This window comes from Tachysurus fulvidraco, chromosome 12 (genome assembly GCF_022655615.1).
Source record: "Tachysurus fulvidraco isolate hzauxx_2018 chromosome 12, HZAU_PFXX_2.0, whole genome shotgun sequence".
In the NCBI taxonomy this organism is placed as follows: domain Eukaryota; kingdom Metazoa; phylum Chordata; class Actinopteri; order Siluriformes; family Bagridae; genus Tachysurus; species Tachysurus fulvidraco.
In genome coordinates, this window is record NC_062529.1 from 12,067,602 (window position 1) to 12,093,212 (window position 25,611).

Consider the following 25,611-nt stretch of genomic DNA (forward strand, 5'->3'; position numbering starts at 1 on the left):
TAGGTGTATATTTATGATAAAAAATACACACAAAGAATATTATTTTCACAGGTGTTATAATTAACATGTATAACTAGGCAGAGTAACAGAATTTCACTACAAGAAATCTAGTGCAGGTTGGTGGATAGAAAGGCTTGGGGAATAAATAAAACATCTAGTGTTTGAACTAATATTAAACTGCAATCAAAAGAAATTAATATAGGCTTGGTCCAGACTGTAGACCAGACAGACTGGATGCTTATTATGTTGCTGTCTCCAGCTGTAGTAAAAGATATTAATGACTGATTAACTATCACACATCTCTAACAAATTAAAAACAGAAAATCCTTAATATTTATTATTATTATTATTATTATTATTATTATTATTATTATTATTATTATTATTATATCCACCATACTAAAAGAAAAATATAAAATTGCAACACAGCAGATCCTGGGCTTTTATTGCAGCATGACCTGTCTGTCTTTAGATTTAACCAAGCAACAGACAGACGTTTGCAAATCCACATTTCAAGTTTACTGAACTTGCCTCTACCGGAAACTACTGTTATGTGAATATGTCAAAAGAACCAACAAGATGACAAACAAAAGTCTTCCAGTAAAACCAGTCATGAAGAAACTAAACCATGTTTGTTACATGAGCCATCTCTTCCGGCTTCCTGATATTAACTAATATTATTTTTACTGCAAAAAAACTTAATATTAACAAAATATTGTTTTTCTTTCCATGACATTTTTGCCATTTCCATGCAGATGCTCTTAAGCAGATTCAAAATTTCCATAGCAATTTGAATATGAAGAGGTGGATGGAAATTAGAGTAAGAGATGGAGCATTGATGTCTGAAAAGAGACTAACCTGTGCCTGAGGCGGTTTCCACCGCATGTTTTTAAGAGGTGCGGGTGTGAACCCGGACGTGCCTGCTGGCCTCTTCTTCAGCAGCAGCACCACACCTTTAGGGTCCTCCCTCAGCTTAGCCACCAGGTTCTTCAGCTGCCAGCCCACCTGCAGCAGGAAACACACAAAGACTTACATCCCTGCACAAGAGCCCGAATGTATAGAAGAGGATGGTTGGAAATCTGAGGGTTTGGTGAGAGCAGAGAGAGCCTTACCACCGTCTGCTGGTTCACTTGGATCACCTCATCACCTGCGTGAATCTTGCGAGACAAATCTGCAGGAGACTAAAAGCAAAAAAGCACCATAATCTGATACATGTACTCACATACATCTATAAAGTGCTGATAAGATGCATCCAATGGCTGTTTATGTTAAAGTATATGTTTGAAGGCCTGGAAAAACTGATGAATATCATTGTCAATTTCATAATGGCAAAGATATGTTTTTTTATTGACTTCTTTTAATTAGAATAGTGTCCTCCATATATGTTGTGTAAGCAGCTGGTCTAACAAACACAGAGTGTCTGTCTAAGGCTGAATGCACACTTTATTTTATGATATTTCACCTTGAAAATATCCCTGCCAAAGCATGCCTGATCCCCAAATCTTGCTCTCTCCTCAGAGACTGAGAAAAATACGTCATTGAACTATTCACACTACAGGAGCGGTCGCAATGGAATATTCGTAGTGTGTTTAAATTAAATGGTTATTGGGACATCAGGGCACGAATAATTTTTTATCTTTAAATGGTTACGATAACTAAACACTTGTAAACCAAGTGTGATTTCCCAACACATCAAATGTTATGCTTTGATGAATTTGCTATAAGTGAAACAGCCTACTCAGGTGACCTGTAGAAAAATTCAAGCCAAAATAGAAGTCAAACAATATATTAGTAAATATCAAAATTTGAAGGGTTTTCCCAGGCTGGCACACAGGTTTTGTGAAATTACTCACATGTATGCTTGAAGTGAAAAACGGACAAACACAGAGCTTATCGTTACCGTAAGGAGGCTAAAATGTTATAGGCTCACAGTAAACAAGTGGGTGATTGAGCAACACAGCCGGAGGAATGTCAGTATGATTCATTAACTGTAATTAGTCATAAGATGATTAAAGGTGGATGATTCATTACAAACGTGGGAAGGTTTTGAGAGAAGCTGCAGATTGTGACAATGACTGAACTTGTGAAAAATTTGTCAGGAGTTCAGGGAGAAGAGAAATCTTTATGATCATCTTCCCTGTCTAAATGCATTCTTCTGTCTCAGTCTAAAGGAACTATGGTTGTACTAGTATGCTAATGCGTTCCCCATTAACATGGACTCTGCCACCCACAGAGAGGGGGAGGTTTTGTTTCACACCCCATCGTGTTATCTTACCCCTCCCTCTATTCTTTTTGGCACATGCCAACAAATGTTTGCAAACATCTGTGTTGCCATACCGACACACCAGAGAAATAATATAAAACTGAAAAGGACCTGAACCTAACCCCACCCAAACAAAAGAAAAAAAAAAAAGAAAAAAAAAAAACCCATGGAAACATATATTCACATATAATCGAACATGGTTGTTTAAAAAAAAAACTTGACAATTGAATGAGCAAAAAAAAAAAAAAAAAAAAAAAAGAAATGAAGCAATTTAAATGCTTATAGTGATAATGTTAATAATGACCAACTAAATGCTTATTACAATCATGGCTAAATTCAAGTCTTTCCTGCTGATGGTATATTCCAGCATTTTTAAACCTAAACTTACTCTAAAAGCCTTTAACTTAAGTTATTACTATGTAAAGTTTCTTTATGACCTCTTTCCATGTCCTCAGTTTAGATAACCAAGAGTGCAATGTATGTCCAACAAAACTGCTCAAAGCTGCCAAACAGTAAAAGCTCTTTCAACATGCCGATGCAACACACTGTCAGGAAGGCTGAATATAAACCAGCCCCAGCATCAGATGGCATCTCAGAGGAGAATCATAGTCTTACTTGTTCAGTAGTGCCAGTGATGACATGAAGCCCATCGTAGGTGGATTTTATGTACATCCCCTGAGGAGAGAGAGAGAGAGAGAGAGACAGAGACAGAGAGAGAGAGAGAGAGAGAGAGACAGAGAGAGAGAGAGGGAGGGAGAGAGAGGGAGAATATTGACATAAAGCAAGGTAGACTATATACATTCTGAAAGCTAAAGAGGATGCTTGAGACATTCTTGGTGTACTTTACTTGCCAGCCAGAAATACAACCCTGACAGACTGAAAACGGTCTGCTGAGGTGATTTAAGTGCTTTAAGCAGGGGATGTGAACAATTTTCACATTTATCTAACACAAAAGCAGGAGGGTGATAAGTGCTCACCAGTCCTTCCCCTGGCTTTATGTTGGTCAGCTGCACTTCCTCCAGGCATGTCAGCTGGCTCATTAGAGGATCGGAGGTTGTTCTCACAGTCTGGTCGCAGATAACATTTAGCACCTTGGACTGCAAAATGACAGGAGAACATTGTTTAGCAGCAATGTGATAGGAGAATCCTAGCACATTTGAAACATGTTAAAGAATCAGTCCCCAGGAGAGAAGGAATTCACAGACAAGTTGTGTCTATCCTACTGATCATGGATGATGCAATTCGGAAATATTTTGCACAGAATATATTGGGAAAAGGCAAAACGTTGCTAATGTGCCCTTTTTCAAGACTGTATGATAATGCTCATGCATACAGAGGAGACTTTAGGATGAATAAATTATTGGTACATGCTTTTAAACCAAGCTTATCTACATTTTTGTTTGATTTATATATACAACTTATGCAATTCTAACTTTGCTTCTGCCATTTAAACAGGAACAAAGCCAGAAAAATGGAACTGGTCTGGTGGATGCACAAAACTAAACCGGGTATACGATTAATCTGTGATGAATCTGGCACTTGTCAGCAAATAACAGACAGCAAAATTTTAACTAATTACTCCTAACTAATCCTTGCATAACTATTTAGAATATTTGATGGAGAGAGTGTCTACAGTTAATAGTGGAAGGAAATAGTTGTCAGAAGGTCATACGAAGTGAGGCTCTTAGAGTTCCACATAAGAAGGAACAGAGGAAGTTGGTATGGAGAATGTCATTAACAGGAAGCAGTGATAGATGACAAGAGCCTCCGACAGCAACGGTGGCATTTAAACAGGAACTCATGGAGCCTCAGCAGAGGACTGTGCTGCTTTCACTGCAATAACAATGTTGGGCTACTTCATTAATATTAATGGGACAGTACTGCTTCTGTTAAAGCACGATGTCATTTTCTCTAAAGTGTTAGATTTTTTAATTATACATTATAACCTACATACAATAATATGGTATGGACCAATATGGTATGGTTGTGAACACATAAGTAAGAAGATATCAAATACTTACAACTCCCAGAATCTTCTCCTCCATGTCATAAACCGAGCAATCCTTAAGAAACAAAGAAGAAATGTGTTAAAGTCTGAGCATCTCTAAGCTAAGTAATAACCAGGAAATCAGGGTCAGTGTACTGTTTATATAATTAGCAATCCAGATATAGCCGTGAAAGATGAGCTCCAGCCACAAATAAACAGCTTTGACTCATGAATTACATACTTATGTCAGCTGTAAGACAACATAATTACATAAGACGTGAAGGACAACTATAGTGTGAAGAAAATAGAACAGACTGGCACGTAGTAAATCAATTTCAAATCGTCTGCAGTAATCTTCAGCCAAATATAATGTACTAGGTGCATTTCTAAATAAAACCAACCATAATTAAATAATGTGATAAAGCAAAGTGAATGTCTCTGTGTATGTGCGCATATGCTTAAAAGATTGAATGTAGCCTTTACAACTATTGGCTCACAGCTGAGACAACACAGCAGAGGTTGAGGACAGTTAACTTCACCCCCCATAGACAGTAAGACCTTCCCTGTTTAACAGAAGAATGCTGCCTTTAGTGGCGTATGTCCATATGTCCAGTGAGCACCTGTCTGTCAGCTGATAGCCCCACACAGAGTAATGATGGTCACATGGCAAAGTCATACCACAATCATGATTCAGTACAAATAAATAATGGTAGCCTGTTTCAAGTGAAGGGTATTTACAAACTGCTACAAAAAAAATTTAAAGTACACTGTAGTACTATTGACATTGATCTTTTCAAATCCCAAAGATATCTAATAGTTTAAAAAAAATAATAATAGTATAAAATTTAGGAAAGAATCTAAGCATGAAATGTTCCTAAAATTTTTTTTTACTAACCACAGATTAAATGTTATTCATACTATTTCTAAAACTCTCCAAAACAGACCAAGTCTTTCTACAGATCAGTGTACACCTACTCACGTTCTTCCTCTGTCATCTTTCTGCTGCCAGATTTCACACATGAAAATATTTGCTTCTTAATTGTGGGCACCAGTCCAAAGATCAGACGTGGACACCCATAATTCAATTTATTGTGTGTGTCATCAGACAACAGCTGATAGAGATCAGATGCCTCTCTAGTCAGCTTCTGATATGAAACTGGAGAGGTTTTATCCATGACTGCAGTAAGGAATCAGAGATCTGTGTTGTAAGCAACTGGACATTATACCATTTCTACTGCATCCCAGTTTTATGCTTATTTTTTGCAACACCCTGTAGCTTACTGAAACACATTAGTGAAAATTAAGTCATATTTTTTGGTTTGGAGAAAATACAAGGTGTCTTTAGTTGTTCTCGGTCATAGGAGATGAGGTAGGGCTGGGTCTTTTAATGTGTGCTTCACGCCTATTACCCATTAAACGACTATGTGCCTAATGAATTCTTTCCACCCTATACAGTATATCTCTTGCCTGGGCTGTAGAGTCCTAGCAGAGTTATGACCGGTAAACCAAGTACAATTTACAAATGTTCTGAAAAGTACATTTATTCCATTACAGCACCGTTTTAAACGCGCTAAACTAGCAAACTGGGAAAAGTAAAAATAAAAAAAATGACAGTAATTAACTAACAGTAATACTTGAGTTTACTTAATAAAATGTAAGAATAAAAGTAAGATAGTTATTTATAGTAATAGGGATTAAGGGCTTTACTTCACATGATAAAAGCAATGATCTTAAATTATTAAATTAAAAAAGGTGAACCATATAAAGTAAAATGCTGATAAATACAGAACCTATTTTAAAATATTTGGTTCACTTCACAGTACATAAATAACTGAGGAACATCAAATCATATTTAGTCAGGTTTTTGTATTATGGATATGTTCCATGTTAAAGACTATACAAAATAAACAGGTTTTTAAATTAAATCAACATTTTCTGACTTGATTTACTTCAACCTGTGATCATGGCTAGTGTTGACAGATCCAATTTAAATCCTGCATATCAACACAAGACACAACATGTCTTAAAACACACCACAGCTGCAAAATAGAAACATACATACTGATGCATGGCAATTTGTTAATCACAAAAATCTTTTGACTATTAGACTTTAATTCGATTCACATACATTTTTTATTCAAAATAGAACACCAATCCTGAACAAGGTCTGTTATCCAAAGCTAGTTTCCAAAGATTTTATACGGACCAACCTATCAACAAGGATTTGTTGCGCTAAGGGCAATGTGACCTGCATCACTTCAGGTCAGTCAGGGAATATCAGTGTAAACCATCCCTTCTGCTATCCAGTTTTCCTTCTGCTTATTTCACTAAAATGAATAAATTTCACTTAAATCTCCAGCCAAGACAGAAGATCCCAACAATACACTGATGTAGTATACATAATTTGTATTATATACATTATATACAGATATATATATATAAATAAAATACACACACACACACCCACACACACACATATATTATAAATATTAATATACATATTATGAGTAACCTAGCATACAGTTAGACTTTAAAAATATATACAATTAAATCTTTTGCCACTTTACAAGAACCTTAAATAAAGCATCCGAATGGGAAGGCACACATCTATTTGCTGATAGTGCAAACACAAGAGGTGTTTATCAAAGCAGAACATGCAACGAAGTACAATGAAGACACAGAAATCTAGAAGTAGAAGTCAAGATACAGCCACATGGTATGTTACACTCTAAATCCAGACATTTCACACAGGCCTGTATTGCTGTGCACAGTATGTATTCCTGAAATCTGAAAAGGCATGACATGGAGCAGGAGAGAACAAATGCAAACCTGTTGGACTGTGGTGGTCAACTCCAGGCACAGCTGAATGATCTTGTTCTTGGTACTGGTGAAGTCACTGATCCCAGTAAGAGGAGTTCTGTTATTGAGAAGAAGCAACAGATGAGACATTTTATCCAGCAGATTGCACACACACACACACACACACACACACACGCACACACACACACACACACGAGAGAAAAGGACATTAATCTTAAAACAGAACAGCAGAGCAGCAGCACTGCTGATCGTCTTCTTTCTCATTGTTCCCAAAAGTCAACCACATCTACTCTGTCACACAATGTCAGAGGTTGGAGTATAAATAAACCCAATCTCTTAGTTACAGGTTTTGCTACAACTGTAAACATCAATCATCAGCCTTGCTTGATCACTAAAAACATTTCACAGCAGCTTTTTGAATTGAACTGGGGCTTCAGAACTGTATGTAAGAACACTGGAAATACTGCACCAGAGCTGTAAAGACAAAGTGTGGTGCAGTTTTCTTGTTTTTCATATTTCACTGTATTATAATATAGACTGCAGTTCCCTATTTTCATTAGGATGATTAATAACATTAATAATAGTTAATTATTTATCAATATCTAGTTTTAATTTATTTTTAATTTAGAAGCCTAGTTACAGCTTTTTCAATCATTAATAATTGCAACATTCGAGCAATTACTTGAGAATTATTTATAATTTAAAGGCTCAAAATTGCTAATGGTGTTTCTTTCCAACCCATATATAATATTAAATCAATCAATATAAGATGTTTTCTAGTGATGCTTGCTTTTTCGTTTGAGAATGTCTAGAGGCTGATTGTAGAAGCACTGCATGTTGTATCTAGTTTCACATGTCCTTGAATGTTCCTGTGAAAAATAAAATCTCAGAAACTCAAGACCTGCTCCTGCTGTGTCTGCTGGAGAGCACTCGAGGAGATGCAAATGTTTCATGTGTACTTACATACCATTAATATTTCATTCAGAAAATGACAACTGAACAGATTTTATTCTGAAAAATTGTCTAGCAGGTCTTGCACGTTATCTTATATCATTATACCTGTCCAGCCATGTGAGAAGGCTTTTCGCTGCACTGATCAGGTCCACCACAAAGGTAAGGAACTCATTGGGGGGTTTGTGAGAGGTGTTGCCATCGTAGCTAGGAATCTTCCTGCGCTCTGATGTATTGATGTGCAGATTGTTGGATGCTGCTCTCATTCTCACCACTAGGTTTTTCAAGTTATCGGTTTCCACCCCATAATTCTGCAGTGGAGATACAGAAACAACACAAAAAACATGACGTGTACAGTAACAAAAATTTAAATGATCATTATATCTAATATGAACTGTGATCTGGTCAGTGATACTCTGTGAACACTATTGTATTGTACTGTCTGTCTTGAGCAGTTTGTAGATGTTTGCACACATTCAGAATGTTGTTTCATTTCACTTTGTACTGGACCAGCTACATTTGGTTGAAATGACAATAAAAGCTTCTTGATGTGATTGATAAAAGAAATTGTTCTTACACATTTTTATACAAATTGCTTACCAGAAAAATTATATCAAAGAACTCATGTTGATATGAACAAGTTTCTGGTAAACAGATAAATGACAGTAAATCCAGCTTTAGTAATTTAAGTGGTTATTAAATAAACATGATCACGAGTTCAGCTGATAAAATAAGCTTTTTTGCTGCGTTCAGAACAGCATTACCCTATTTTGAGCCCAAGGATTTCTGGCAAACAGTGTGTTGCTGAATTTAGATCTTAAACCTGGCAGTTGACGCTGCTCTTTTTTCATACTTTCTCGGAAAGAATGAGTGCTGAACATGTGAAGCCGTGCACTGGGAGACTCGTGGGGGTGCCTCCTGTCTGCAAAAACCTCAGCTTGCAAAAACTGCTGCACCACAGCCAGACCCTGTGGTTTAATGATATAACTGAGGGAGAACAGCCTGTTTTCTATGCTGCCACAAGCAGTCTGAAACTGCAAAATATCCTCACAGCTGCTTTCACCATCAATACTGTGAAACAGATAAATAGATATTCCATCTCTTCCTATACTCTAGCCCTGTAATGCTTACATATGGATGATGTAGATCAATGAAATGCACAACTTTCCCCATATCAAATGGTAACTGGAGTCATCTAGATCAAAGACTCATGTGCAAATCTAGTGTGGACTTAACTATTTTTCTAACTGCCGGTGATGGGAGACCTGGAGTCCTGTTTCGGCAAAAGAAACAGACCCCACATTTAGCTCTCATTACTGCATTAATTATAAGCAGGTTCAGAGTAATTCTCTCACAGATGTTCTAAAGACTAAATATCATTATGCTGTAGGGTGATGAAGCAGACAGTCCAAAGAACTCCAGCATGTTCTCTTCCACTTCTAAGGAAACCAAACGCTTCAGGGTGAAAGGCTGAAAAATTTGACTATTGCTACAAAAACGAAATCCCCACACAAAATACTGAGCCACTTTAACAAGGTTTTCAGCAAAAGTGAAAGCCTTCGGTTAACTTAGCTGGTTGGATTTGTTGCAGAACCTGTATGAGATGGGGTTCCTAGTCGCTCTCATTCTTAATTACGGTTAAAACAACTGAGCATACAGTAGGTCACTAATACTGCATTACCAATGAATGTTGCAGCACAGATCGGCTCAGCTCAGGAAATAAACCATGATCATATATATTTTGTCACTATTTTAACATTGCAATATTTGATTTGTTTTATTTTGTTACGATAACTGTCTTGTTTCTGTACATCTTGATTTTATATTTCCAATGATCCAATTAAAATCTGAAATCTTCAAGTTAGGCCCATTCCCAAATAGTTTCCAGTTTACTTTATTTACTCCTCACATCATGGGTCTGTACCTTCTAACTAGTGCCTTATCTAAGAAGCAGATATGCATCAGAAGAACTGAAGAGAACATGATGTATGGCTTCTATTTGTATGCTATTACATAGTTTTCAACTAGAATTTATAATAATGTATATAAAATTTCTAAATTAGTTTCTAATAAAGGGCGGAATCTTTTTAAAATCTAATTACAAGGAAGTAATGGCTCATTGGTTAAAGTGTTCTGATCAGAAGGATGTGAGTTCAAGCCCAAACATAACCACAAGTGTTCTATATGATCGCTTGACAGGAAACAGGTCAGGGTGCATGATTAGATGCATGATAAAAAAAAAAAGCTTGTTGTTTTTAAAAAAAAGAAAAGAAAAAAAAAGTTATCATCATCAAGTAATATTTATCATTATAATATATATAATAATATATAATAACATTATATAATACGTAGTCATCACTCCGTAACCTCCAGGGAATCTCTCATTATCATGATAGTGTTGTGTAATTGTAGCAATATCCAAACCATTATGTGAATCGGTTAGATTATGTTCCTGAGCCTTGTCGTTCCATGGTTTGTAAAAACACTATAAGGTGTAGCATCTGTTTCCTGTGTTGTTTGTGAATCTGCATTTCCCCAATGTATGGGGTCTTCTGGGAATCCCTGTAGCATGATGTGTCAGGGATGCTAGCCATAGATCTTTCCACTGCAAATAGCTAACTGGATCATCTTTAATATCTATTCCAGAGCTCTGAGACAATAGAACACACTTTCCACCAATGGGGCTGCCATAGCTTGAGGGAAAAATAAAGTGGTATAAGGTTTCAGCACAAGCTCTGCAAAAGCTATATTATGGTCCCAGTCCAATTCACTGTCATGTAAGTGTGCTGAGTTTAATGCTTTTTACATTTCTATACAGTGAAACCTGAGCAGAGCAATTATAATACAGTACACACTGGGTATATATTGTATTAGCATAGCTGGGATCTGTATCTAATGGCATTCACACATTCACACAAAAATGATTTACTATGATCAGACCAATATTCATACCAAATTGCAATGATGATCCTCCCTAAAGGGGAGAGGTTTGTTAAACACATTTCTTTTGAAAGGTGTTGACATTCGCCTCCATAAAATGTCCACTTGAACATTTAAGCTAGCTCCTTCCCAAGTACCCATGAGACACATTTTAATGACACTGTCCTCAGACAGTCTAGTTTATGAAGGGGCAACTGTAGCTCATTGATAAACATTTCCAACAGCCCCATTGGCCTACTGAACTACTTCCTTTCCATGTAGGCAGAAGGAGGAAAGTTCAAAGAAGGGTTCTTCATGTGTAACTTACAGAACTCCACATCTTCACATTGTAAAAGAGAAGTAGGAGTTTTATCTGAGATAACTCTTGTAGCAAAGACCAAATCAACCCAGGCCAAATTTATGAAGCAGAACAAAAAATCATTTAAGGTCTTGTAGAAGATCTGTGGTCTGTGGATACACATGGTCTGGGCCCAATTATACCATCCATAAGGTGAGGGGTGCTGGACACTAGGATGTATCATACAGTTTACAGCATATGACATAAGCATCAATCAAGTCTGTCATTTGCTGAAACCAAAGTCTTTCCATGTGTTTAAACCTCCTGACAAGACTGCTTCAATTACTGACCCAATAGGAGACCAGCTAGGTCAGTGCTCACATCGGAAACTATTTCTAAGCCTAGTTCTAAGCGTAGTTCTAAGCGTCTATACATATATAAAATAAAACATCAGTTGTGGGCAAGAAGAAACCTTTTGCACCACAGTCATTCTCAGTCTCTAACACCGCTCTATCCTCTATCCACCCCACCATGTCTCAGAGTACAAGGCAGACATGCATCAAGGCTTTCCGGTGTCCTGGTACCCTGGTGGTGAAATTAACTTCTCCTGGCTATACGAACAACTGAGTCACCATCTGTTCCTTTGTAAATCCATGTAAATCCCAAGCTCTTCACCAAGCACTTCAATTAGCACTTGGTTATTTTACTTATATTTCTTTATAAAGATCTCTGGAACAATGATTTTTACACTGGTGGTATTCTTGTGGTGTTTTTAAACAGAGACTACAAAGCACTTGTATTTGCTCTGGATAAGGCCAAATAACTGTGAATGTAAATTATATTTTGAATCCTCCTTGATTATCACATGAATGGCAGCACAAAAACTGATGCCTCATGCAAACTGAAGAGGGCTTCAAAAGACTATTCAGTGGAGAGTCTCTAGCAGCATAAGAATCCCACTAAAACCTCTAAACGATCAAAGACCAGAGCTTAAAACTGATTTTTTATGATGCAGGAAGTGGTAAAATGTAAAGCAATTCCATCTGCCCAAACAGAGGTTGACAGTGTTGCAGAGCACAGCTTGAACCTATTTCGTTTATCTTCCCACCCACCTTTAGCCTACCTCTAACTAACTTTCCCTTATACACTTTCATTTAAGACAGTTCTGTGTGCTGTAAATCTTGTTCATGTAATTACACTATTAAGATGAACTGCTGAGCATGCAAAAACACATCTCCAGTTAAAAGCTTCCCACAAGCTTTACCCATTAAGCTACGGAGAAGATAGCTGTTCTTGTTAAAGTTACCTCTAAGTAACTAATCCCTAACCCCACATTATGCTATACTCATGTTTGTCCACCTGTGTACACAAGACAGAGCACAAAAGCATGACTTTATAAGCTCATTGTCAATTTTCTGAGCAACATTTCATAAAACACCTGCAAAGGTCCCATGGTCTTTGGGCTTTTGTTTGCCCATTACAGTAACAGCACTATAATTTCAAGAGCATGCTTTTTCAGATCAAACAGTTGGAAGAAAAACCTCTCGTGACACATCGCAATCATTTTGGTGTCATTTTGTTTTCTGGCTCTACACTCTGATTTATGGTTCTTTCCAAAAAGGCTTCTGAAAAGTGCTTTGGACGCAAAGTATAAATCAGGCTTAACTTGTTAGACATTGAATTGAGAATTAAAAAACCTGCCAATGTTACAAGAAAAAAAACATGGGTGAGCATGTTACAAATTACATAAGCAATGGTACCTTACCTCAGTTTAACCTATTTGTGTGAAATTCATTATATGCATACAAAATTGCATGTAATTCCTTTTTTGGGGAAAAGATGAAAACCAACATCTTTAGTATTTATATTTTCATTCATTTCATTTTTTTACACTCTGAAGGAATTCCATTCATCCCACCATTGTCTGTAATGCTCATTCTACAAGTTAATGGGGTGCATGGAGCCTATCCCAAGAGACTCAGGGCAGAAGGCAGGTACCGACACATTGCGGGTTATCATCACACACACACCACAGGTCTTTGAACTGGAGAGTAAACCAGAATACCTTCGGAGCACAGGGAGAACATGCAAACTCCACACACACAGGGCACAGGTGGGAATTGTACTCCAACCGCAGATGTACAATGCAAATGAATTCTTCTGTTCAATCTCTATGAGTGATCAATCCTACACACTAAATAGAATTAGTTGTAGTTCTCAGAGTTTCTCAGTTTTCACATTTGTGTGATATTGCAGTGAGAGAACTCAGTGACACGATACTGTGACAACATCTGTGGAACATGACAAACAACATACTAAATGCCGGTAGGATCATTTATCCAGAGGGTTTATGGTCCTAGGGACATTTTCCCGTTTTTGCTACATTTTGTTCCAAACTAGGGTGGGGCATTGTCATAAAAAAGGACTATTTTTCAAGGCATCATTTGAATAATAACAATGATACCACCCAGAAAAAGTAAAAAAGACACAAAGCGCCTTACCCATGTGTGTTTGTTTTTACATTTCCGGATTGTGCTAGATGATGTCATGTACACACCGAGACTTAAAATTCATTACAGCTGGCACGCACGGTTACATTCCACTTTTACACTTTTACTCGATTTAATTTCACACCATCCTGATTAGACAGCAAGATAACTTACATTTAATTAGCTAAACCAGCAAACTAGCAAAACTGCTTTGCACAAGCCACGCCACAGTGTAACTGGTTTTCCTCTCAAACACTGTAGACAATCCGCTGTACAGGAATCATCTCAGATTGCACAGGCATCACACACACCTCCTTTTGTTTCATTTACACACTTTTTGTGACATTCAAAAATAAAGCTTCACAACAACATGCTAGTAACACAGAGCAATTGGTACGATGCCTTTTTGATTTAAATAAAGTATTACAAACCTACATCGACTAAATAGTCAGAACTGCTTAATTAAATTTTTAAATGTTATGGCCTATTAGGAGTTCTTTGGTAGTTAGACTATTCCTGAATCTGGAATTTAAATCCTACAAAACACTTTCTATATAATACCCAAAATCATATACGAGCAATAAGGACCATAGTAAATATGAGAGCTTGGACCATGAGTAAGTCTATTGCATCCATTTCTCTTGTACTCACCAGAGCACATAGCAGGTCCACCGCTTCCAGAATCAGCTCCTGGTGACCGATACGAACCAGCCCAAGCTCTTCCAGATCCTGGTGTGAGATCTTCAGCAGCTGCTCTCCACTGATCTTCTCTCTCTCAAAGTTGGCAACATATTGCTGGAGACTGTCATCAAGACCTTTACAATATAGAATAAGAGAAAACAGCATGAATGAAACCTGGACATTTAAGAGAGAGAGCAGACAGAGAGAGAAACAGACACAGAGACATCATACCGGTAGAGATCCCTTTTTTGTCATTCTGATGTTTGATGATATTACCTGCAGCTCTTTACATGTTTGTGCAGGAATACATCATTAGCTGAATAGAGTGTAAATAGAGAATAAAGTGTATTAGTTGTACAGCTGTTCCATAATAAAGGTGCGCACACACACACACGTGCGCACACACGCACTCTCTTTCCCTTACTGTGCTTAAAAGAGTAGCAGACTGCTGTTTTCTCTAGAAGCGTGAATTCCACTGTTTGCTCTGATGTCACTCAGTAATAACAGGTGTGAGATGGAGCTCCCTGATAAAGCCTTTCTAAACACCACACAGCTTCCAACTGCCAGTCTGTGTGTGTATATGGGCTGATTAAACAATATGTAACTCTAATTAATAAAGCACAGTCAACTGCACTTAACATGACTGTATTAGAATCAACTGTAAATGTTATGATGCACGCTTTAATCCCAAAAGACAACAGACTACAGCTATATAGGTTGCCATGGGTTCCTTTTTGTAAAATTTGACATTAAAATTAGGGAACTTTAAATATAATAAATTACACACCTGAGGAAGTTCAACAGTTTCACTCTTAACACCTTGCAACACAAGTTTGGATGATGCCTTCACAGAATGTAAAAGAACATGCTCAATGAGCTGTTTAACTTGCACAGGAACTTGCATTCAGTCCCAAAACCAATTGGCTGCCTGTGCAACAACACACTCCCACGCCAAACGACATATACAACACACTTAGTGAGCCATTCCACCAGTGTGTCAGTGAAGGATGGCTCAATGGGGTAATGGAGGAGGGGGTTTGCCCAAGTCAAAGGCAGTAAAGAGAGGGCCAGCTGCAGAGCACTGGCCACATGCCCCGCTAGTGCTCAATGGCCTGTCAGCCCAGACACAACAACACAGCTCATCATTCAACACCACATCCATCTCAGTCCAGCTTTTTACATGCATCACAAAGCACCTTCCTAACTGCCATATATGGGAAAGCTTCAGTTATTAATGCATGTACATTGGCCCTTGCAAAGAGAGCAATGTTTTTCATTTGCTTTAAAAGTTTCAATTAGCAAGTTTATTTTTAGAACATTAAAAAGTATGTATAATTATTAAAGAAAAGTAAAACTGAAACAGAAAATGTGACTCCCAGTTTAGCTTCAATCCGTTTAGAGCTAAACTTTTGAGTTAAACCTCATTAGTGTAAGATGCATTTTATTTTAAAAGTTCAGTCACAAGTGTGAGAGAGCAGCCTGAGGTGAATGAACAGAGACCAGAACAAACCACCTTACTGACTGCCACAAGCTGTGCAAACTGGAAAGCACTGAACAGAAAGAGGAAAGTGTCTCCTTTAAGAATCAGATACTGCTAAAGTATTTCCTGGAGAGTGATGCTACTTTTCCTCAGATCTTTTCAGAGCATGATGATGAGAGGAATAGTAGACAGAGAGGTGGTGGAATGTGCTAAAGTGATTACAGGGCCTGATCCAGTGTTTTATGAGGAGTTTTCCATCATTACAGTGAGATGATGCATCGCAACACTAGAATTAATGGCTCTCACACGGCTCGCTAATGAAAGCCCTTCATTGATGCTCAATTTTTTTCTTAAAAAAAAAAAATTAAAGCACATCTTTGATCACAGTAAAGAAAATCAGGACTCCTACTAAAAAGATTCATTCACCATTATATAATCTGGAATTTGGGATCAGTGTCTTACTGGAACATTTTCAAGATCTGGAGATCAAATATCAAACCTTCCCACCTGCTTGTTGAACCAGACAGAAAAAAACCCCAACAGAATCACTGTGTGAATTAGGTGAGAATAATAGGTAGTTTAGCTCCTTTGGTGAAAACACTTATGAAACGATGAAGCTCCCACCATAAAATTACTGAGTGTGAATGTGTGTGTGTGTGTGTGTGTGTGTGTGTGTGTGTGTGTGTGTGTGAGAGAGAGAGAGAGATTTATTGTGAAGAGAAAACAATAAAGACAGATAGAATGTCAGTATAGTGTGAAGTGGACAAAAGAGACAAGTGAAACATCTTCAAAAAAGGAAGCAGCCAGAAGCATTTCACTGCAGTTTTCCAGGTAAGTAATAAAAACAACTCGAGGTACTGTTGTACGTAAATAATCAACGACAGGGTGGTGTGATGCTGTTATCACCACAGACTTGATTATTTCCTCATAACAAAATTCCCTTAAGTATTAATCCCTCTTATACCATGGAAATTTGCTAATGCCAACATTATATGTTAATCAAAGACCAGTATGTTGGTCAATTTATTAACTGATATTTACATATACTGTAGTTTAGCCTCCACGATACTTTTTTTTTTTTACTTAATCCCTTAAATAATAAAAACTATCACCTCTCTTAATGATCCTTTAATGATCCTGCCATGACAGAACTCTTTAGAATCACTGACACTTTCATTATAAAAACCACTCTCTCTATTTTCACAACATATTAATATGTTGCAATTTCACACTGCTATTAAAACAAACTGTGTCTCATGGCAAAATAAAATTAATTCAACTGTAAACTCTACACCCTTTAATGCATGATATTGTGTGACCTTAACATCTGTTCCAACAGGAAGCAGCACAAATCTCTCACTACCACTACCCCCAACCGACCCTTGTACTATCTGGAATTGACACCCTCTAGCCCTCTTCTTTTAGCTGGAGTCCCTTCTTGTAGCCGGGCTCTCAACCGTAGACAAGCCCTGTGAAAAAGGAAGAGCAGGCTTTGGTTCTCAGAGATTTGATTACACAAGAAAGAAAGCCTTCCACCTCTCACAGAATGAACAGCATCCCAGTGGGAGAATGAACCATTCTGACCTCCCTTCTCTCTCACTAACTCACTCACACACACAACCGTGTATAGCCTCCATGGGAGAGAAGTGGAAAACACATTGTGTACAATAGTGGCTGCCACTGTTTCTTTCTTTTTAGACTTTGGGGCAAACCTGTGAGGATTGCAAGAATGTCTATTGTTCTCCAGAGATGCCCTGTTGTGGAAATTCCACCTTTCTACAATGGCATTCCCTTGGTACACAAAAAGCCCTGTAAAGGCTGTACTGGCAAGAAAAAACTCTAAAAGAAAAACCCTTTCAAAGAGTTAAGCTTTAAACCCCAATGCATGATTTCCCAAATTAAAAACAAAACCCTTGTACAAGTAGAGTACAGTTACATAAGAACAACCCAGTCAGCTGATAAATGGTTTAATCCCTTCAATAAATAGTTATGAATAAGTTACTTAATTTCGGTAAATTTATAATTACTTTCCTTTTTAAATGACTAGCAATCCACACACATGATAATTATGTCAAGAACCTGTTGCTCACTGTAGGTGCAAACCAAAGCAGTGGTACTTGAAATAGTCTTAAGCAAATGATCAGTTGAGGAATTATACCACCTCAATGTGGCAGTGCTATAGGCTGAAAGACAGACAGGACTGATGGCCTAAAGGTGCTCAGTCTGACCCACATGTTGCCTTGACATGTGACATATGCTGAAGGGGGAGGAGATGTTAGTGAGCAAAAAACACCACAGGGAAAAGAAACTGATCTGACAGGTTTGCTACAGCTCACATGCAACTTTTCCATCAGGCATGAAAGGATTAAGTGGGGGAAAGGAAAGATTAACCATGGGCCAATAAGCTGAGCCATGGAGATACAGATCAGTTTTACACTATTATATTATGATGCATACATCTACACTCTGTTTTAAGTTAACTGATATGTTTGTCTTGCCAAGCAGACACTAATTCATACATACTTTACAAAAATATACTAATAACATGATAGTGGTTACAGTCCATGCTTCTTTCAAAGACTAGACAGAATATACTGTATTAAGTCATGAGGTCTGCACACTGAACTTGCTTAAACAAACACTCTTCACTCACTACAGAGTTTTAGCCCAGAAAACTAGCCAAAAAACCTACTCACTGGAGACTGAGCGTTTGACATTTTTACAGCCAACAAAACTATAATAAGACTCTCTCACTATTGATAAATTCAAGCAATGCAGTAAACACAGGATCATTACAGATGTGTAATCAGAGGCGGTTTGGAAATCAGGCACTCCCCAACTGACCTCTCTGACTCTCGTCTGCGCCACATCCCCAAAAGGCAAAACCACAATTACAGAGAAGTCTGAAACACTGAGGTGGGGATACCCAACTTGTACCACACTAGTTTTAGCCCGGTGTTTACATACAACTTATAGAAAATGGTAGAAACACTTCTCATGCATAAGGAATGCAGATTTCCCCCAATCAAAGGCCTTAATAGGAATAAGAAAAAAAACCCTCTCTAACCCAAACTCAAACACAAAGTCTGATCTGGGATGTATGATGGAGCAAACCCAAATATACAAATCTAATTGGAGCAAACTTTTGACAACTTGATGATTAGATATGTAAATCAGCTTTCAAGTAACCGCTAAAGCAGAATAAATGTTTTTTAATCTTCTCTAATGTTTTATGCTATTTGGCAGCATTAGTAATGTAAACCTGTTCTTCAGGAACTAATAAGTTATGCTTCTCATAAGGAGTTTGCTGCAAAATGTATAAAACAATATAATTTAGATATCTTGTTGGTTTTGCCATTGGGAAAAAGAACTCTTCGTCCTCTTATTTTGTAGGACATCATCATTAATTATATATTGGAAGCTTGTAGCATGTAGTGTGGTTTAAGATGCAGTGATGGTGGTTATTACTGGTACATACTAAAGCTTTATACCTTTGGCTTAACATATTGCAGTGCATACGGACAGAATATGATAAATATAAGACAGAAGGAGTCATATGGCATAAGAGATGCAGATAAAATCTGAAAAGGAAGGTGGATGGACACTTCAAAATGGCAGAAATGGAGAGAGGCATTCATAAAGGAGGCATAATTAAAGAGTAAAAGGGGAAAAAAGGCACTAATTATAAATCTAAAGAAGCAATTGAGAGACATAAAATATTCCGCTTTCTCATAAAGCTAAGATTTTAAACATGTGGAGCAAAAATGAATAAATGGGAGCTGAAGTCATGATAAAATATGTTATAAAGTAGACATACTTGAAGCCACACCACACAGCTCTCTTGTTAGTTCCATAAGATGAAAAAAAAAAAAAAAATCCAGCTCATGCATCTAGATGAAAGACTATGATGAGTCATTTGCATGTTTTTTCCAAATCATGCAGTAAATATTGTGCTTGGGCACAATTCCATGGGAACGTGAGCCCCTGGCGAAGCTTTGATATCTTAATGTAGGGACTAAACACAGGTGTAATAACTAACAGAGCCGATAGTACATGTTTTGGGGGCTGGGAAAAAGAGGGTCGGGAGAGGGGACTGGATAACTGGATGGTTGATTAGAAAACAAAACAACTGTCTAGTTTAAGTGAATGTGTGCCATGATAGCCTGAAATTCACAGAAGTGGAGCCTGAAGTGATCATCTGCTGCAGCAGCTCATCCACTTAAAGGGCTGATGTTTTGTGCATGCTGAAATGCTTTTCTGCTTAACACGCTTGCAAAGAGTGACTATTCAGGTTACTAGAGACTTATCAACTCAAAACTTCCCTGATTTCCCTCAACTATTTTTTTTGCTTTTCACACCAGTCTGAATAAAATCAGATTAGCAGTTTCTGAGGTACTCAAACCAACACATCCAGCAGCCATGCCTTAAAGTCACAAAGATCACAATAAGCTCTTGGTCTGTATCGGCTTGATTTTATGCATTATGAGTGAAGGAAAAAAACAACAACAGTACAGATGATCCTAATAAGGTAAATTTTTTTTAATGTTGTTAAAAGACTACCTACTGTATTCTTTTCTTTTATTTATTTATTTTTACATAGTGCTCATTCTATTGGGCTGCATTTTGTCCTCCAGTTCTTGAATCCTGTAGCTCTAACTTTCCTTTTCATTTCAATTAAATGCAATTATATTGTATTTGTACAGCACTTTTAACAATGGACATTGTCACAAAATAGCTTTACAGAACATAGAAACTCAGGATATAAAATTACATTTCATTCCTAATGTGCAAGCCAGAGGTAGTGTTAGTATGGAAAAACTGTTCACTAGTCCTAAGCCATCGTAGCAAACTTTTTTATATATTAATATTTGTCTTTTATTAATAAGTCAAGAGTAATTTTGTTTTTTATTCATTCTGTTTTATTTTTATTTTACTCTATCCCATTTCCATTAAGGCATTCTTTATAAATTTATATCAACAATAATGAATGAAGAAAAGCTGAAATACAGCGAGGCAACAATGTTCTCTTCCATTACATGACATGTTAGTGTGTCCTAGTACATATTTCGTTGATACACACTGAAAAGGTATGAACTTATTCTTCACAAAATGTACATACCTTTAGTGCATGATATAAACAGGTGAATTGGGATGCAGCAAGTGTTAAAATCTGATCATACATGTATAAAAGGAACACCCTGTACCAATTAGCAACAAGTCTCATCCTGAACGCAGACATTAATAGAGCCGCTTATTCAATAACGTTGAGCCTTGTCATTATTTATGCTGATGACAAAACTACAGCACACACAGCGTCCTTTTGCTTAAAGTAGACAGTGTGTTTACAGTGGCAACCAGTGAAAGGATTTCCCCCAGTGCTCTGGTGTGATGTGGTTAAGACTGTTTTGTAAGTGCACGTGCAACGCCACCCTTTCTCTGTTTACCTACGTGCAGGTGCTGGCTGAGAGAATTACTCAACAACCTTTACAGAACAAAGTCAGATCACAAACACATATTTAGAACTTTAGCTGGAGAGAAACATGGTCTTTTTGTGCAGGTTTTCAGGGTTTCATTGGGATGCTGGACATCTTTTAGATGGAGTTGTCTTCTTAGATGTTATTCCAAATTACAAGAATTAGCTAAAGTCCAAAAATCTACCAACCTGTTTCTGATGAAATGGTAGCAAATGGAAGGAAAAACCCAAACTGATGGTCAGTAAAGTACTCAGATTTTTCATTATTTGAGAACTATGTGCAACTTTCCACTCACCATCATCAGCTTAGTAGAACATCAGCTCGGAGACTGACAATGAATCATCACAGTGCATTGTTTATTACCTGCTGTAAAACATTATTCTAGTAAGAATGTGGTGCAAGATGATAGTTAATTGCTGTGCCACAGGGAATTCCCATCTCTACCAGGTGTTTTACATGTTTTATGTCAACTGCCTTACGTCCTTTATGGATAAATACTACTACTACTACTACTACTATGTATTGACAAAGATGCAGGGAGATGCAGGGAGAAACACTCCTAGGCATGGCACACAGGGTAAAAAAGCATTAAATCAGATTACATGGCTAAATGAAAAAATATCAGAGAGCAACTTGTAGAAAGTACAGGCAAGTCTCAACATGTTCCAAACATAAATTTCCCACTTGCACGAGTTACGGAGACAAAGAGAGAGCAACCTTTAGTAATACAAAATTAAGAGGCATTTCCTTAACAAAACTACAGCCAAATCCCTTTGGAATGAAATAACAAAAGCTTGAGGAGATTTATTTATATTATATATATTATATTTAGTACACACACACACACACACACACACACACGGTTATTTGGCCTTTAATTTTAAATATGGACTAAAAAGCCACAAGTGGCATGGAACAAAGGACAAGGACATAAAAGGCTATTTGTAGCACTTTTCTTTCTTGATTCATTGAGGGTTTGGCCTAGCTGCGGTATACATTCCTGTCTTAGTGGTTGTTTAAACATAGAGAAGTATGCCTGCATGTCCCCCAGTGGACACAGGAAAGCCTTCTCTTCTATATCACAGAGGCATCATGTGTTTTATAGACTTGTGTGAATACTTGCCAAAAGCATTCTGCATATTACAACAACAACACAGGTTTACATTTTAAATGTGAATTACAACAGCCAGGGACAAAAAAAACTTCCCACGTTATCATCAGATAAGATCAGATAACTAAGGCATGCAGAAAATATGCTGGAGAATTCTGACTAGCTGTTTTGTATAAATCCAAAGCTATCAGGTTTTGCTTATACTACTTGTAATGTCTATAAAACATTTTTTTCTTTTTACAGCTGTGATCAAATGACCTGGCATTGCTCTAATGTGCTGTGCAAATAATTAGAGAAGGATCAAGACGTTCTGACATGATAATGAAATTATCCAAAATGAAATGTTTTTTTTATCCACAACCATCACTACTTAATTAACCCATGAAGTGTATATTTAACAGAACAAAATCACATGCTGTTTTTCATTAAAAGAATGCCATCGATTAGGTAGTGATTGTAGAATGTAGTTTTGTGCTTGATGAGGCTCTGCATCTCTCCTTATTGCTATATTTTTGTGTACAAATTGAGCGTTCTACTTTTCTAATTACCTGTCAGCAAAAATGTGGTCCTCAGAGTTAAGGCTCACTGTATGAAGAAGGGTTTTATAAGAAGCCAGAGACTTAAGTGCATGAGGGGTGCTAACACTGGCTTTGCTAAGATCAGATAATCTTGCAGATTTGTACTGGGATATTCAGGTTTGAATACAAAGCCAACAACTTCACTTCACCATGGCTCACACAAGGTGACCCTTTATCATGTCTGGTCTCTGTGGGAAACAGAGCTTGGATTCATGCAAATGTCAACGGACTCAGTGTTTCACTGGGAAGCTGCTGTGTTTTAGCTAAGCTTAAGGCAGAGTATGTAAAACTAAGATTTTAAACTGACAGACAAAACTAATTATTCAAGATCTGATGACTGTAATATAAACACTATATACAGTAAATACTATAAGCCAGCCATCATATATCACATGACTAAAACACTGACCGAGACTCCTGTGTTTATAACGACACAGCTGTATTTCTAAGAATTACTTCATGTACACAATAGAAACTCTTAGTCCCTAGAACAATCAAACCGTATGGACAAAAGATATCAACTAATTTACTTACACAAAGGCACAGTGGAAATTCTTGACATCTCTCCAGGTTTCTAGAAAAGTCTGCTTTAAATTTATAAGAGCCTCTTATAGAGGACACATGGTACCACATGGTAATTTCATAGTTGAAAAGTCTCAAATATTGTGTCAAGATGTCTCTTTAAACAGTAACAATCAAAGAGCTATGTTTTCAAAGTAAATTTTGATCTGAATGAATTAATTCTAAATAAAGTATCTATACAGACCCTTAACCCTGCGAAAAAACTTTCAAAAGGGTTCACACATTCATCACATAAGCCAAACTAAATGTATACACATTAGTAAGACAGGAACATGTTTGTCCTCTGACAATAACAGACATGTACATGTATGTATATGTGTAGGTATTTCCTTGTTTAGACAGAACTTATACTATAGCTTGCTAATGTTAGGCCACTACATTGTGTATGTTATGCATTATTTATCATTACACAGCATATGCACAATACACATTTTTGGGCTTACTACCTGCGACATTAGAGGTCAGTACAAAGTTTGGGAGTTTCAAGATTTAATAATCTTAGGAATACCATTTTTTAATATACATCATGATGTTTGGGATACAGAGTTGTCGAGTTATAATCTGTTATTATCTGATTTCAAAATCTAACATCCAGCAGCTATAACAGGTTTTAAATGGTTAGTCCTTTTAGAGGGAAGGGCAGAATGTTGTTCAGAACCATTCTGTGGTTATTTGCTTCCTGTCAGGACCAGTTTTTATTTTTTTTTATATTAGAAATACATACAGTCTACAGTGTTAGTCTGGGTATTTAATTACACGTTGTACATTTTGTATGCAAGAAATGTGTAGATTTAATCAGATGTGTTTTAATCAAACAGAAACAATTTTAATTTATGCTCGACTGCATTATTAGCATATTATTAGTATGCATATAAACTTTGCTACCAACACTATTCAACCAACAGAAAACCAGTGTTCCTACCTAAAATGATCTAAACATATCGTCATTGTAAATGGTAATTTGGAGTCAGATTAATAGCTAAACCGAGGAGAAATTATTTCAGGGAGCTATTTTACTAAATGTGTATGAGTGACAGAAAGAATGTTGTTCATTCAAGTCATTCCAGATGGACTTCCTTAAAATACCTTACATTGTTAAACATTGACTCCTCATACTTTCAGTTAAATGAGTCATGCCTTTAGACTCTACCTTTTCACACATTTAAGCATGAAGAACCTATGATAAAATAAACTTTATGCATGAACTGATAGGGTTATGGCATCTCTTGCACATACAAACAAATCTGGGAAATAGGTTTCTCATTAAGAGTCTCTGATTAAAGATATCAAATCTTGACTTTTTTAGGGGTAGGCATTCAGAGGGTTTCACATAAAGGGATTAATCTCTCTAAATGCAGATTTGACCAAAATCCTCTTGAGCTAACCAATTGTCTAGAGAGCATAACCTTTGATAAAACTTCGGCTATGCTAGCCGAAACCATCAGGCAACTAAACCAGTCTCGTGAGTCACAAAGTACGAATTATAATCTGCATTGTTCTCAAGCTTGACCTCCAGATGCAGTTCACTGGAACAGCAGCCATTAAACTGTGCCAGGTCCTTAAAAATAAACCATGAATTTCCCATGACCCAACAATACTTCTATGGCATGGGTGGGTAATAGGTCAAACATTTGGCTGGAAATAATACTGGACAAACCCAGACCTATAAAAAGGCTAAATATTTTATAGGCTAAGAGCCAGGATTATACAGGTCATCACTGCAACACAAAGAGCAAAAGGTAACAATCTTATGAAGAATGCACTTTCATTACATTCCTGGGCTAACAGTGAAAGCTAAAGCTACTGTTTCTCACTTAAGTTTGAAAACCTAGTAATTACACAGGATGATATGATATTCGTACATCCGTTCTGGTGTAACTCACTCAGCAGTATGTTTACGGTAGAGAGCTATGGATGCTTGAAAAGCCACAGACTGGCATGAAAGGCTGTCTCACAGTTTATTTGGTAGTTGGAGTAA

General features: G+C 37.1%; 1 protein-coding gene across 2 annotated transcripts in view; it reads right to left on the bottom strand.

The window, feature by feature from the left end:
• The window catches only part of LOC113659446 (connector enhancer of kinase suppressor of ras 3-like), a 42,870-nt gene that overhangs the window by 15,571 nt on the left and 1,688 nt on the right, over positions 1–25,611 (bottom strand). For both annotated transcript variants that reach the window (XM_047821437.1, XM_027172240.2), the window contains exons 2-9: positions 14,379–14,542; positions 8,130–8,332; positions 7,080–7,167; positions 4,285–4,326; positions 3,241–3,360; positions 2,879–2,938; positions 1,113–1,181; positions 859–1,005 (exon numbers count right to left, since the gene is read on the bottom strand). In XM_047821437.1, the coding sequence (XP_047677393.1) occupies positions 859–1,005; positions 1,113–1,181; positions 2,879–2,938; positions 3,241–3,360; positions 4,285–4,326; positions 7,080–7,167; positions 8,130–8,332; positions 14,379–14,542 (893 nt within the window). The remainder of the gene's footprint in view (positions 1–858; positions 1,006–1,112; positions 1,182–2,878; positions 2,939–3,240; positions 3,361–4,284; positions 4,327–7,079; positions 7,168–8,129; positions 8,333–14,378; positions 14,543–25,611) is intronic.